The 14,643-nt window shown below is 44.1% G+C and overlaps 1 protein-coding gene across 1 annotated transcript in view; it reads left to right on the top strand.

Annotated features, from left to right (window-relative positions):
• The first annotated feature begins 607 nt into the window (after window positions 1-607).
• ITK (IL2 inducible T cell kinase) overlaps window positions 608-14,643 on the top strand; it is a 496,552-nt gene continuing 482,516 nt past the window's right edge. The window contains exon 1 of the mRNA XM_069653933.1: window positions 608-810. Coding sequence (XP_069510034.1) covers window positions 673-810 — 138 coding nt within the window. The 5' untranslated portion in view covers window positions 608-672. The remainder of the gene's footprint in view (window positions 811-14,643) is intronic.

Here is a 14,643-nt window from a genome sequence, read left to right as displayed (position 1 = left end):
ATTCAGCTGGGGATGTGGAACTTGTAAGTTTGTGACAACTTCCAGTAAATGTGGCTTTTTACCAAAAGGAAGCGTGGGGGTATGCTATTGTGCACATCGTGCCCAAGACCAAGGCACCCAACGACATGTGTGGTTATGATTTACAAATAATCATAAGTTGAAGGGGGGGCCTGTTTGGTCACGTCGAGGGCGAGAGTGCGCATCAATGTTGGGTCAGAAAGAAACAAGCCTCGTTCAGAAGAACAAAGCCACGCGCGTCTGGGACACATTGGCGCACTCTCTATGCATAGTTGTACATAGGAATATAATATGCATGTAACATACGTGCTTGCCTGTACACGCCTGTGTCTGTTGCTGCCTGTGTGTTGCACACGAGTGTGTTTTCTTTTGTCTGGTGCGCGAGGGCTGCAGTGGGTAAATCTTCCGTGCACACAGAGTGCCATGAGTGTGGCAGAGGATGTGGCGGTGGGGTTTTAAGATGGGGAGGAAGCTGTGTGACGCGCAGCGATGCGGCGGCGAAGGTTGCTCTCTGGCGCCTACGCTGCCTCCCTCCCCACACCCTCCCCTCACATACCTATCCGCCTCCCGCAGCCCTTCGCACTTTTACACAGAGACCATCGCAGGAACTGATGGGCTTGGGGCTGTGCTCGGAGCGGCCTGGCCCTCCACAACATGAATAATCCCATCCTCCTGGAGGAGCAGCTCATGAAGAAATCCCAGCAGAAACGCCGGACCTCGCCCTCCAACTACAAAATGCGCCTCTTCGTGCTCACAGGCTCCAAGCTGGCCTACTTCGAGCATCGCCATGGGGTAAGTGGCCTTCACTGGACAGGCTGGATAACATTGAGATGCATGGAAAGCGGGGCAAAGTTCTTGCTCGAGTTTGGGCCAACGTGAACGCGGTGTAGTAGCCTTGACCACGCATTTATGTTTTTTTTCTCCCTCAGGGGTCCAAGTTCTAATCGCTGTATGTGTTTGTGTATAGCCTAGGGCTCCAACTAGGTCAGGTCTGCACCACATGCGTTAATACTTCTGGATCATCTTTAGTTGTGGCTCCGGGCATAGGAATCTGGATCAACACGTGTTGCTGCTTTTGGTGACAAGGTTTTAACCCCCGTTGTATGGGGTTCATATTGAGGCCAGGGTTCGGGTCGTTGTCCAAAGTTTCGACTGACCCTAGGTATGTTTAGATATCTGATTGGTTCTTATTCTGACCTCCAAGGGGAGTCATAGGGCCTCATTACACGGTAGGCGGTGAGCCATGGCGCTATTAGCGCCATGGCTCATGCCGGTAAAATACCGGCACCGCCTTGGCGGAAAGGGGATTTACCGCCCCATTCCAAGGTTGGAGGGGCGGTAAATCCCCCTTCCACCATTGCCCTTCCCCATTCCCATTCCTGCCCCATAGGGCTCTATGGGAATGGGGAAGGCGCTAATTACGGCACCGCAATTTTGCGGTGCCGTAATTAGCTCCGAGGTCCCTTAGCGGGTTGGATTTTAACGCCTGCAAAAAGCAGGCGCTAAATCCCCCAACCCGCAAAGGGACCTCGTAGTAAGGCGGTAAGGATTTACCGGTACCGGTATTTTACCGGTACCGGTAAATCCCTACCGCCATCCGTGTAATGAGGCCCATAGTTTAAGACTTCCTGATTTCTTTGCTAACCTTGTGAGATCAAGGTTCTAGCCATGTTTAAGCTGCACATGTTGCTTCCTCGGATGGTTGCGTTCTAATACTGGGAGTTGAGCACGTTAGGCCTCGAAAACCTCAAGAGGCACGTTAGGCCTCTTGAGGTTTTCAGGTTCGAATCCACGCCCTGGTACACAGGGCCCATTCTGGGGACCGCTGGCTGGGTTTCTTGAGCCTAGGCCTAGTTATGGCCACGCTGTACGAGTTGCTTCTCCGGAAGATGCTATTCTGAGACCAGTCATGGGTTCTTTGGGCACCTTGTAAGATCCTAAGCATAGATACTGGCTGCAGTGGCTCTTTGTAATTTGTAAATTCCATTCACCACCATCTTTTGCTCTCGGCTACCTCAGCGGTGCAGACTTACAGGGTATTCATGGGTTACATGGGGGTTCTTGTTAGGTTCAGCTTCTAGTCAGAGTCCCAGGTCACGTGCTTTTATTTGGAGGGCTGTCTCATTCCCATTGTTACAAGGCATTCTGGTCAGTGTTTCTGGAATGGCCATGAATACATTGAGTTCCTTTAGGGACCCCTGTTCTTGGAATGGTAATGCATAGGTGTAGCTCCTTCTGTCAACCTTGTTCTTGGTTCTGGTTCTTGAAACGGCCTCATCTGCTGGTGTTGCCATCCGTGCCATCTGTGTTCGAGAGCACAATGTCTCCTACCATGTGTGTGCAGTCAAGTTCAGGCACTCTGTCACATGTATCTATTTGGGCACAACTAGTAACTATTCCCACGCAAATGAGGATTCTGGAGGATGAGGTGTTGTTAGGGGGGGACACGCTGTTTATTGTGTCTCACTTCCTGGGGGGACTGGTGTCAGTCAAGGACTTCGCTCCTGGTGAAAGGCCTTTCTGAGACGGGTCTCTGCCACTCAAGGAAGCAGAGAGTTCACTGGAGGCACACAGGAGGTGCAATACACATCTTCGGAATGCTTGGATTCCGTTATTCCTAACATAATAACACTGAGTGATTTCATAGAAAAGATACTGCACACTCTAGAGCGAATCACGAACAAGTGCCTTATCACCCCTTATTAATGTGAATTCACGCCACCCAATACGCAGCTGCGATGAATATGGCATGTTCATGCATGTAGTACCCATGAAACATCACCTAGCTGGTGGAAATGCAATAATTTTCTGGTATATTTAGAGAGAGCCTCTGTATCTGCAATGCTGAGAATGGGCTCAAATCCTTGAGAGTTACCAGATGTGAGAGCCTGCTTCTTGATGGGTTGCCTAGGCGGCCCGGAACGGTTTCTGAGTGTACCCTGCTTGAGTCAAGTAACTGAATGGCTGGCCTTGTGGTTCTGGTTCCGTCAACCTTGTGTACTCAAGTGTGGTCTGACTCCAACCCTCACCTTGGCGCTCTGTTGCAGCGGGACAGCCACTTTAGCTCCCTGAACGGGATGAAATCATCTGCCATTTCTTCACGCTCAGAAATCGCAGTTTCTGTGCAACTGTACAGCAGAGCATCCGTAGCCCAGTCTACCCCAAAGGGGTCTGAACATTTTAAATTAATCAAATAATAGAAACATAACCGGGTGTGCAGGGGAGGCGGCAGCGAGGAGAGTCGCTGTCCTTGCCATCTCCACCACACTTCTTTCAGACAAGCAATGACCACACCGTGGCATGGATTGGCACATTTTAATGTCAGTCTCATGGGGAGGCCAGGACTCAATGTCATGGGGCTGCACGTCATCTTCTTTCCTTCTGGATCAAGACTAGAGTGTGGGGGCAAACTGGCTGATTATTCACAGGAGTGTGAATATTCTTTAATAAAGGCATATGAAAAGTGACCTTGATGGGAGGATTTGATCCTGGCAATATATTGATAATTAAAGTAAAAACCAGCACAAAAGTCTTGTAGGCGTTATCTTCTCAAAACTAATGTATACAAATAGTATACTTTGCATCAAAGGCAGTATTCAGTGGGGAGCGAGCTCCTAGCCTGTTGGGGGTACAGAAAACATCAGGCAGTATATGTGGGGCAATCCGCTCAATACATGCACTGACTGCAAACACTTGGTGGGGGCATTATCAGTTAAGGGCATGATGAGAGCTACTCCATGCATAGTCTTACTAATTATACATTTGCAAGAGTATTGCTACACTTTGGATCTTTTTTCCAGCAAGAGAAATTGCATTGCAAACTTCCTGCCAAGGATGCCGGCAGGGATGGACACCAGGAAGCCGATGACAAAGAGGGTATCTTGGCTACAAGAGGGTATCTTGGCTATAAGTTTCATAGAAAAGTGTCATTGGAATTACTGAATGGTCATAAGCTAGTTGCCAGAGTCCCCTATTTAAGTTTGTGACGGGGTGGATGAACAGCAGGTTGACAGACAGCCGAAGGTTGGAGGAAAAAGACTGTGGTTTCTATGAAGTGCTGGCGGAACTCTGCATAGAGGGGGACTATGCAATGGGATCACCACTCGGTTCCCCCCTGAGAAGGACAGGATAATCCACATACTCACAAAGGTCATCCTGGCATAACATTCACCAAAAAGGAAGGTCAGGAGAAACTACTGGTAGCCGGGGGATGGACATCCAGGTAGAGAGGCGGGTCAGGAAATGTTGGCCTTGAGCAAATGCTGACAAGGAAGTAAGAACCCCAAAAAGTGCCTAATAGAAGCTCCAAGTGGGCTATGGATCAGATTCAGCATTTACATGATAGGAGAATAGAGAACTTTGGGAACAGGAGACAAGTTATTGATAGTCATGACTGACCATTCTTCATGTGGCCTGAAATCATGGTAACACAGTTGGTCACCAACGATAAGATAATAGGGTTCCTTGAAACTGCATTGTGGAGAGTGGTGTATCCAAGATTGTTGTCAGTGACAATGGGCCCCAATTTAGGGCCAGGGCCATTGATATTTACTGAAAGGAAAGACGATTTACATGGACATACTCAACTATGTACCATCACAACTCTATTAGAGGGGCTGGAACTTGTCATAACAGAAAATTTGCATCAGGCCATTGGAATGGAAAGAGATCCTGAAGGCACTCCTGTGGTGCATGCGTACTACGCCACACTCAGTAACGGGTGTCTCCCCATTTAGGCTAATGAAGGGCAGAGAGAGGATTGCAAACTCAACCCGGCTTTTCTTAGCATGGAGACAATGAAGAACGATGTCACTATTGACGGAATAAGACAGAAGATTCATCAAACGCAGGAGAGATCCAACATGTGCTGCGACCAGATTAAATGTGTAACGGCATGGAGGCAGTTCCCACAAAGAAAGTGAACTCCAAATTCATGCCATGTATACGAGGTATACTGTAATGCTGTTTGGCTAGAAAATGGTACTGAATATAATAACAAAAAGTGGGTCACTGGGGAAATGAAGAACCTACACTGATCTGAGGGCAGCTCCTCCACTTCCATCAGCGCAGGAGTTATGGGTTACAATATACAAGGCAACTGGCAAGGGTACTTGGTTAACTGAGGAGTGTGGGGGTAAAACTACTGCATCTCTGCTTCTGCACCAGAGGATCGCCCCCCACATAAGGTTTCAACACAGGAATCGCCAGGAATAGTATGGCACATGACGGGCAGTGCGAGGAAATCCCCATTCATCTCATGCACTTGCTCTCTACAGTAACCTCCATATTCTTTGTGTATAGTTAAAGATGGTATGGGTCAGTAGGGGCAAATGTATGACAGCTGTAAGGAAGGCATGATATCAAACAGTTCTACAGACACAAGTGATTACAGTTCATGGGTGTTTATTGAACTTCAATTGGGTTCAATCTTAAATCTAAAGATGGGAGCAAGCTACGACCATCAAATAATAATAATGCAGTCTAAGAGGTGTCTTGTCAAAATAAAAGGGCCTATACTAATAAACCTGTTGCTAATCCTTACCTCTAAATACAAATAGTGTGGGAAACAATGTTTATGCAAAAGTAAAGTGTTCAAGAAATGATATGTCAGAATTTTCAAGCAGTTGGCTTCCCTTCCCTGTGTTTTTCAGCACGGGACAAGGTGGCACACTCGCGCTTAGCACAGTCTCTGGCTTCTCTAGCACGAGGATGCAGTTAAAAACTTCCACATCAGGGCCTTCTGTGCCAAAGTGTCTTTGCCATTTAAAGTCTCTTATTTCAGAGGGCATGATGCAACACGAAAAAACATCAAAGTTCCTTTTTTCAAATTGATTTCACATGTACAAATTCTCGGGTGATTTTCGGTTCACCCTGGGTCCCCCTCCGCCGGGCTCAGACCCACTTACTGGGTAGGATGGGGTAAAGTTGTTACAACAAAGGGGATACCGTGTCTCACCATCCAGTGTCCCACTCCCCGAAGACCCCATACCCAGGTGATCCTCCCACACTGGTCCACACCCAGGAACTGGATCCAAAAGCGATGGAGGTGTCCTGGCCACCTGGATGACAGCTCCCCACTGGGGATTAGCTGGTGAGACACCTTCTGGTTTCCCACACAGCTTAGCGCTTTATGGAAGACTGAAGTTGTTGCTGCCTGTCATGATTCTTTAGAATGCAAGCGTCCTTGGACTCTAGTTTTTTTTTTAACAGAGAACAGTTGGTGGAGAGCAGGCAGTACTTAAAGGACTCTCCTTTTAACACTGTACTTGTCTTATCACATCAAAGGCCTTAACTTAAATGTGGGTTTTTCTTTTTTAATTCCTGCAAAAACCTTTTTTGCAGATATAGTTTCCATGACCTGCATTGATTTCTTAAACTCTTGCCAATCTTGTCTTACAATTTGAAATTATTACTACAATGAAGAAATACATAATTTGCTCATATGTTAGTTACATACTTTCTCCTTTCCACTATGCACCATTACTCTCATTTTGCCCTTTCCCCTCTCCTTGCTCTCTTCTGCTTCCCAGTTATATCAATTGACGCAGCCATAGACCCAGCCAGCCATGATCAATGCATCACCTTCTCTTTTAGGGAATGGAAGGTGAGGAAGTCCAAAAACATGCACTTGAAAATATTTATACTTTCCTGTTGTTCTTGCATCAACCTGGCTCATAGTCCTCGTTTTCTATCGGACTTCTTCCTCCGCTTGCTTCAGTTCTTGTCCTCTTCCTTGTTGCTTTTCCTCCTTGCATTCCCAAAGTGAGTCTCCCTACCCATCTATTCTGCAGTAGCGTGTGTTCCCTCTCTCTCCATCTCTTTACTTGCATTGAAGACATCTTGCAAGCATCCCATTGATTGTTGCTCATGTCCTGGTTATTTTTGTATAAAGCAAGTAAAGAAAGATGTAGATTTTATATATTGATGTATAATTTGTGTAGTGTTTAAAATGTTTATATGACTATGAACACGTTAATAAATAAAAAATAAAATAATAAGGCAAGTATGCTTATGTACGTCCTATATCCACATGGGTTGGCAAAACCACGGCAAATTACCTCAGTCATCATAGACCAAACACACCTTTGCCCAGTGTTCTACTGCAAACGTGCCCATTTTCATTGCCTTTCTGGTATCATGATCAACCTTTCATTTTCTTTGCTGTCTGTATACTCTCCCCGTCCTCACTTCATGTGTTGTAGTATGCAGTTCTGTGTTTTTAAAAAAAAAAAAATCCATGCTGGAATCAGTGTTCTTTTGGCGTAGTCCATTCTTCCTGTTGAAGTGTCAATCTCACTGCGTTCGTGCCAAGTGACGTAGGGCCTGCTTTGCCTAATTAGTACCGTGGGACTCCATTGTCCCTTTCATGTAGTACCAGGGTACTAATAGCTATAACGCCCTTAGCGGCGGACTTTACCAGCCGGTAAGGCTTGGACCATGTCAAAGGACCTCCCCAACCCAGTCACTATGGTTAAGCCCATGCGTTGATGGTTATTGCCTAAAATGTTGTTTCTATTAGGTCCAGGTGTAGTGTTGCGCATCTGCTGATTGCACGCTCCGTGACGAATCATGACGCCACACTGCTCATGACACGTCATGGAACGTGGAGTGCTGAGCATGGAGCAGTCTGGGTGTGGCTGAGCAAAGGATTAGCCAGGGATCAACAGAGCAAAATGCGTGGTTCAGAGGCTCCAAACCATACATCATATATACTGGGTTTCTGCACATGATAACAGTTATATGCACATAATGAACACCCAAGCAAAAACAACCAGCCAGCTTTATTTATGTGTCAGAAATCACATAATGGCGACGAGGATGACATGATTGAGACAGCGTTGTATCCCTCTAGAACCAGCACCCAAAGAGAGAGAGAGAGAGACAGAGAGAGAGAGAGAGAAGGAAGGAATCACAGCAAACTCCAGCTGCACAACATGCAAGGAGTAATTCCATAGAAGTCCCAGTTCCACATGTATTTAGAAGCAGTGGACAGGATTTAATTTTACCATGAGAAGAAGTCTGCACTTTTATGAAATGCAATGGCACGGGAGGCCAACGTTTATTCACCCTAGCTCAGGTAGCAAAGACACCAGATGGATCAGTTTATGATGATGCACATGAAGAGGCGATGTCCAGGTTAGAATCTAGGTTTGGAAGAGTCCATGACATAGTGTTTGTACATCAGAAGTTCTACACTAGGCTACAAACAACATCAGAGTCGATAAATGACTGTGTTACCACCCTTAAAGAGCTTGCAACATGGCATATCAGCTCATCATGGATCATCTTATAGTGCATTGTCGAGATGCGAAGACTCAAGATGAGCAGACTCCCACTCTAACGTAAACAATCAGCATCACCAAGACAATGGAATGATCACTTTGCTCCATAAAAGAAGTGAACCAAGTAAATGTCAAAGAAGTGTGCACAGTAAGAAGAAAATCAGAGAAACCCGACTGAGAAAGAACTCCCGTACAACACAGAACATGGAAAGAAGCACCAAGGAGACATCCTCCAGGCAGGAGATGGATGGAAAGGAGTCAAGAATGCTTCAGATGTGGGAATTGCAACCACATAGCCAATGATAGGTTGTGTCCAGCAACCGCAAAGGAGTGTGCGATGTGCCACAAAATAGGCACTTTACCACCGTGTGCAGGAGATTTCAGATTATGAAGAGCCAAGTGAAAAGTTTGAACGGTTGGTTCTCAGCATCAAAGGTAAAGGGAATGCAAGTAAGAAATCCTTCTATGGGATAAAGATTGATAGAACCAGAGCCAAAGTGCTAGAAGACTCTGTTTACGACTTCACAATCTTACACAAGGAAACACATTTGAACCGTTTCCCGAGGCGCAGAGGGTGCCTTCATTGGCTAGACCTCGGCCCAGGATCCTATGGATACCACAAAATCGACTTAATAGGATACAGGAGAAGCACAGTCTCCTTCAAGGAGGGCACCGATATTGTCATGGTGTATGTATGTGAAAAAGGCCTGGCTGTCCTGGGGTGGGATGACCAGAGGTTTCTTGAGATCAAATTGGACCCATGCTCCCCAGAAAAGGTATTCACTGTTCAACAGCAATCAGTAACAGACTTATTGAAAACTCAGAGATACAAATTTTGTGAGAAACCTGGAATGCTCAAACAGTACGTCCAGAAAGTTTTCTCACGCACTGACACTGTGCCTGTGAAACATTAAATGGTGCTAGTTCCCCTGACTGCGCGCCAAGAACTCAAGCTACACAGCAAACTCCTTCAGCAAGTCGTCATTGGACCAGTAGAGGTCACAGAATGGCTGCATAATACATGCTCACAAAAAATCAAGGGAGCTTAATGATGCGTATTGGTGTAGACCATCGCATCCTGAATATGAACATTGACTCAGACTCTTACATCTTACCAAATATCACTGAACTGCTATTTTTTTTTGTTATGGTATGTTTGGTATCCAAACTTTTCATTATCTTCTCAATTTTCTGTCTCTCGTTTCTTTCATAGGGCTGTTTTTACTCCATAATATCTATCCAAAATTTGATGATAGTAAACATTAGAGCTTTGTCTTTGCCACTGAGAATTTGGGTCCATCTTTTGTGCATATCTAACTGTTTCTTCGAGATGCCAAAAAAGTCTCTGAACAGATTGTGTTGCTCTGTCAATGCAGAACATGTCATCACTAAATGGAGAAGAGTTTCAGTGGTGTTTTCCTGCTTACGAAATCTGCAGTGTGAATACTTCATGTCAATTTGTTTAGTTTGTGCTAGTACACCCGCGTTGGAAGTATATTCAGACGAAAATACAGGTAAAGATCTCAGATCTTTTGATCGGGAAATCGAGCTAGATATTCTGGAAGTTCGTTTAGGGCTCTAGTTTCCGTTTCACATATGAGAAATCTTTTGTAGTGCATTTGTTGAGCTTGAGTTTTGATCCAGTCATTGTGTTGTAATTTGCGTTTAGCATATTGAGGTGTCTGAATCAGCATCTCTTCAGAGATTTCTTCCCATTGCATCAATTTCTCGATCCCTGTTGACCACTGGAAGAGTGCAGTCACATGCATTGCATTATTTTATTTTTTCCGAAGTATCTCGATTGTGGGGATTTTTTTCATTTGCAATGATTTTTCTGTAGAGATCGATTTGTTTCCACTCGATTATTGATTCGAGTGATTGTAAGGCAAGTTTGTGTCGAATTCTCAGCATCTGAAAATTGGACGGTAATGCTAATGTTTTCCTCCAAAAAATCACTTTGTACAGATGCCACTTGATATGATGTTGGTTGATTAAAGTTTCTCCAGTGTAAGTATCAGAACTACTTTTGTTTGAATAGAGCTACAGCGGGTTTGACTGAAAATGTGCCAAATTTGCTGTGAAAAAATCGACCTTGGTGCGTAAGTGATAGGGCTTTTGTTTCTAAGTGTTCTTTCCATTTCTGTTCGTTGAGAGATGGATTAATCACTGCACATAGATATTTAACGTTCTTAATTATTTCAATAGGCTCGCCTCTAAGTGTGACTGCTGGAGTTCTTTGTTTCTTCCCTTTTTGGTTTCTCAACGTCATCCGTTTTGTTTTCGCCATATTAATTTGTAACTCATTGTCTTTCATGTATTGATCTAGTTTGTCGAGGCTGACTTGAAAGCCAGTCACTGTTTTGTCTAAGATTATGATGTCGTCCGTGTACATCAGTGTTTGGACGGGTTCATCATTTATCTTCGGGGGATTCGTTGCTGCGTCTTGGATTAGTTCAACAAAGTCTTGGGTGCAGAGATTGTATAGGGTCGCTACCAGTGGACTTCCTTGTTTTAGTCCGTTCCAAGTGTGTATTGGGCCAGTGACCGTTCCCTGTTTTGTTACTCTGACTCGAATCGTGGTGTTTGAGTAAAGTTGTTTGATCGGGTTGAGAATTGCTTCGGGGCATTTCCATGCTGTTAGTTTTCCCCATAGTTTTTGCCGGTTAACTGTGTCAAATGCTAATTTTAGATCTATAAAGACTGCGTATACCTGTTGTTTCTTTGTTGTAGCTTCTTGTTTGATCATATTTAGAATTAATAGGTTGATGTTGGTTCCTACTTTTCTGACAAATCCAGTTTGTCGTTTCACCACTCTTTCGTTAGCAAGTGCCCATTGATTCAAATTTTTCAGGAGGAAGGAGGCAAACAGCTTTCCCAGAGAGTCTAGGAGTGCAATGGGTCTGTAATTCTCTGGCTTTTTCCGGTCACCCTGTTTGAAGATTGGGATAAGTGTTGCGCATTTCCAACTGGTTGGTATTTGTTTCGTACGATTGATCAATGTGAGCAGCTGCGCAAATATTATTGCCCACTCTTCTGGAGCAGATTTTAAGTCTGCGTCCGAAAGACCATCGGGCCCCGGCGCTCACAATGTTTTCAGGGACTTAATTGTCATTGCAATATCTTCAATTTCCCATTTAAGATACCACGAGAGGGCCAAGTTGGATGTATCTATTGTGATGCTGTCAGTCCTCTTCTTGTACATGTTTGTAAAGTGCTGTGTCAAATCCTGTTCTTTGACTTCTTGAATCATCAAGTTTGCTGATTTATTATTATGGTTCAGGAGTTCCCATAGTTGTCTCGTGTTTCTCTGGTTCAGGGCTGCCAAGATTGCTTTTGCATCTGTTTGGTGTACTAGGGCTATTGCTTCTTTTATCCTGTTCGTATATTTCTGTTTTTCTTTTTTGATTTCTTTTCTGGCTATTGGTGTGTTCTGTTTTTTTAAGGTGAATAGTCTTTTCTGTAAGGTTTTTTTCATCTGATTAATCTCATAGCTATAATGATGTTTGTGAATTTTCTCTGGTTTTGCCTTTTTTGCAGTGCCCTGTTGATATTCATGTAATATCCATTCATAGTTTAACTTACCGTTTTCTGATTTAGTCGTGAATATAAATTTCTTTAATAGGGTAGGCATCTGATGTTGTTTTATTCAGAGTTTGTTCATGCCATTGATTAATTCTAATTCTGGGAGTTTCGTTCACATCAGATGGTCTTGTGCGTTCTCCCAAGCAATTGTGAATAGATGATGGTCGCTATTCTCTTGCGGGTAATTGGTTGCGGTTCTCAATGTTTGAGATAATCCCTCTGAAATGAATATGTAGTCAATGATGGCTCTTGTATTGGCGCGTGTCCATGTCGGTTGCATTTGCCCTTGGTCGCTATCGGGTTTCCCGTCAGAATTAGCTGGCAAATGGCTATTTCCTTAACCCATTTTCTCGCTCTAGGGGGTTAGGTTAGTCAGGTCCCTTGGTGTTCCATTTGGGTTGAATAAATGGATTTTAAAGTCCCCAGCAATTATGAATTCGATCTGGCCGAACTTGCTTGTCAGAATGTCTATTTCGTTGCATAATGAGTCGATGAACTGGTTATCGTTCATAGCAGTCGGGTTCCAATAAATGTTGAAGATTCCTAAATGTTTCTCTCAAGGCTTTCTAGAACATTGGTTAGTCTCTGTTTGCTTCATATGTAAAATCAGGTATTGGGCCATGGGATGCAGGTTCTTCTTTGTTATTATTGACCAGTCTTGGATCTATTTTGGTTAAGATCAGCATTCCCGATGATGGCCTCCCTTTTTGCGGTTGTATTGCAGGGTTCATATGTGTGACATATCCTTCACAGATTACTTCTGAAGTCAGCCATGTCTCTTGCAAACATATTATGTCAATTTCTTTTAGTTCTTTGGTGCTTTCCAAGAAAAGATGGTTGTGTCCTCTAGTGAACTGCTAATATTAGTTCAAGACACAAGACACAAGGCTATTCACAAAACCTGATTTGAAAAGCACATATCATCACATTCGTCTTCATCCAAACTTGATTACCTCACAGCGTTCGTGACCCCAGATGGCACATTCCATACACCCGGATGCCATTTGATCCCTCATCTGCAGCTGCAGTGTTTCAAAAAAGAATCACCAACTTACTTAAAGACATACCTTATGTCACATTCTTCCAAGATGACATCCTGGTGTATAGGCGTGATGAAGAATCTCACCTTGCGACCCTCGCCATGGTTTTATGCCCACTCGAAGAGAGTGGGCTCACTCCACACAAAGAGAAATACATGTTCGGGAAGTCCGAAGTGGAATATCGGGGTTACACCATTTCAGCTGCAGGAATTTGTCCACAGTCTCATTGGTTGAAACTATCATGAAATCTTCCAAACTGACCATAAAAGAACATCTGTGCTCATTTATGGGGTTATTAGAGTACTGCACAAAATTCATAGAAGCGTTCCCTGCAAAAAGCAAACCCCTAAGAGTCATACTGAAAAAGCATGCACCTTATGAGTGGACACAGGAATGCCAAAATGCGTTAGACACAATCAAATCAAGTATCCTCAGTGCTCCTACACTATGTCCATTTGTACCTGACAAGCATACAATCATCACGACCGACGCCAGTGCATATGGTCTAGGAGAGACCATGATGCAAAAAGAGAAAGATGCGCATTCATTTGTGGCTTTTGCATCTAGGGCACTCACAGAAATGACTACATCATTGAGAAGGAGATGCTTGAAATGCGTGGGCAACAGAACACTTTTTAGACCTAAGATCATTCACACTCCGCACAGATGAGAAACTTTACAAAAAAGGTAATGTTGAGACTGGCCAGGCTCACCGCGAAGCGCCAGGAATGCGCATTTGCCATCGAACATGTACCAGGTTGACAAAATTCACACTATCCCACAAGCCAGGTGACAAATGGAATGCAAGCAACTGTGTTGTGGCAACTGTTCAAGATGTGCAAGAACTTACTAGTCACAGCATCTCAGCAAGCAAATGGTTACAGCATTACAAGCAGACAATGCTCTTCAATAACTGATCAAATTGATCAGAGGAGGAAAGGCCAACACAAAATTGAATCCAGATTGGGCACATTCCAAGAGCAATGGTCAATTGATAGACTACCACGAATCATGAGTATGGTGAAGAACATTCAACAAATCCAAAGAGAAACCTTCAACAGATGAAGTGCGACATCAGTCAGATAGATCAACTTTAGGGATATAGTGAAGATACGAATGCCCTGGAAGAAAATGGAACACTTCTTCAAGATACTGTCAACCCTTAACAGTCACTGAGGTAAACAATGACACTGTAACAATTAAAGGCGCAAATACATGGAACATGGCCAGGGTAGCAATTTACCAGAGGAGAAAAAGATTTGAATCAGATAATGAACATTCACAAACAAGGAACTACGACAACCCTCGACCTGAAGCAACAGAAAAAACAGCTTATCGACCGAAGAAGGAGACACTGCACATGCTTGTGAAGGGGATCCCAGGTAAAATGGGAAGGACACTGAAGGAGATAGGAGAGCGACATACACTCAACTAGAAGGAGACACACTGAAAAGAAGAAGACGTACTTCTGAACGGTTCAGTTAGTATGAACTTCATTAATCATGATTGGGGATGATGTAGTGTTGCTACTGTGCTTATTGCATGCTCAGTGACATGTCATAACGGCATGTTGCTCATGATGCTGCGTGGAACATGGAGCAGCATGGGTGTGGCAGGGCAAAGCAGGAGCCAGGGATTTACAGAACAACACACATTTCACATAGGCTCTGTCCCAATACATATATAGATACATATATTCACTGAAAAAACCTTTGTGATTG

Source organism: Ambystoma mexicanum, chromosome 3q (assembly GCF_040938575.1).
Source record: "Ambystoma mexicanum isolate Mex_15411 chromosome 3q, UKY_AmexF1_1, whole genome shotgun sequence".
In the NCBI taxonomy this organism is placed as follows: domain Eukaryota; kingdom Metazoa; phylum Chordata; class Amphibia; order Caudata; family Ambystomatidae; genus Ambystoma; species Ambystoma mexicanum.
This window is presented reverse-complemented; position numbering and strand designations above follow the sequence as displayed.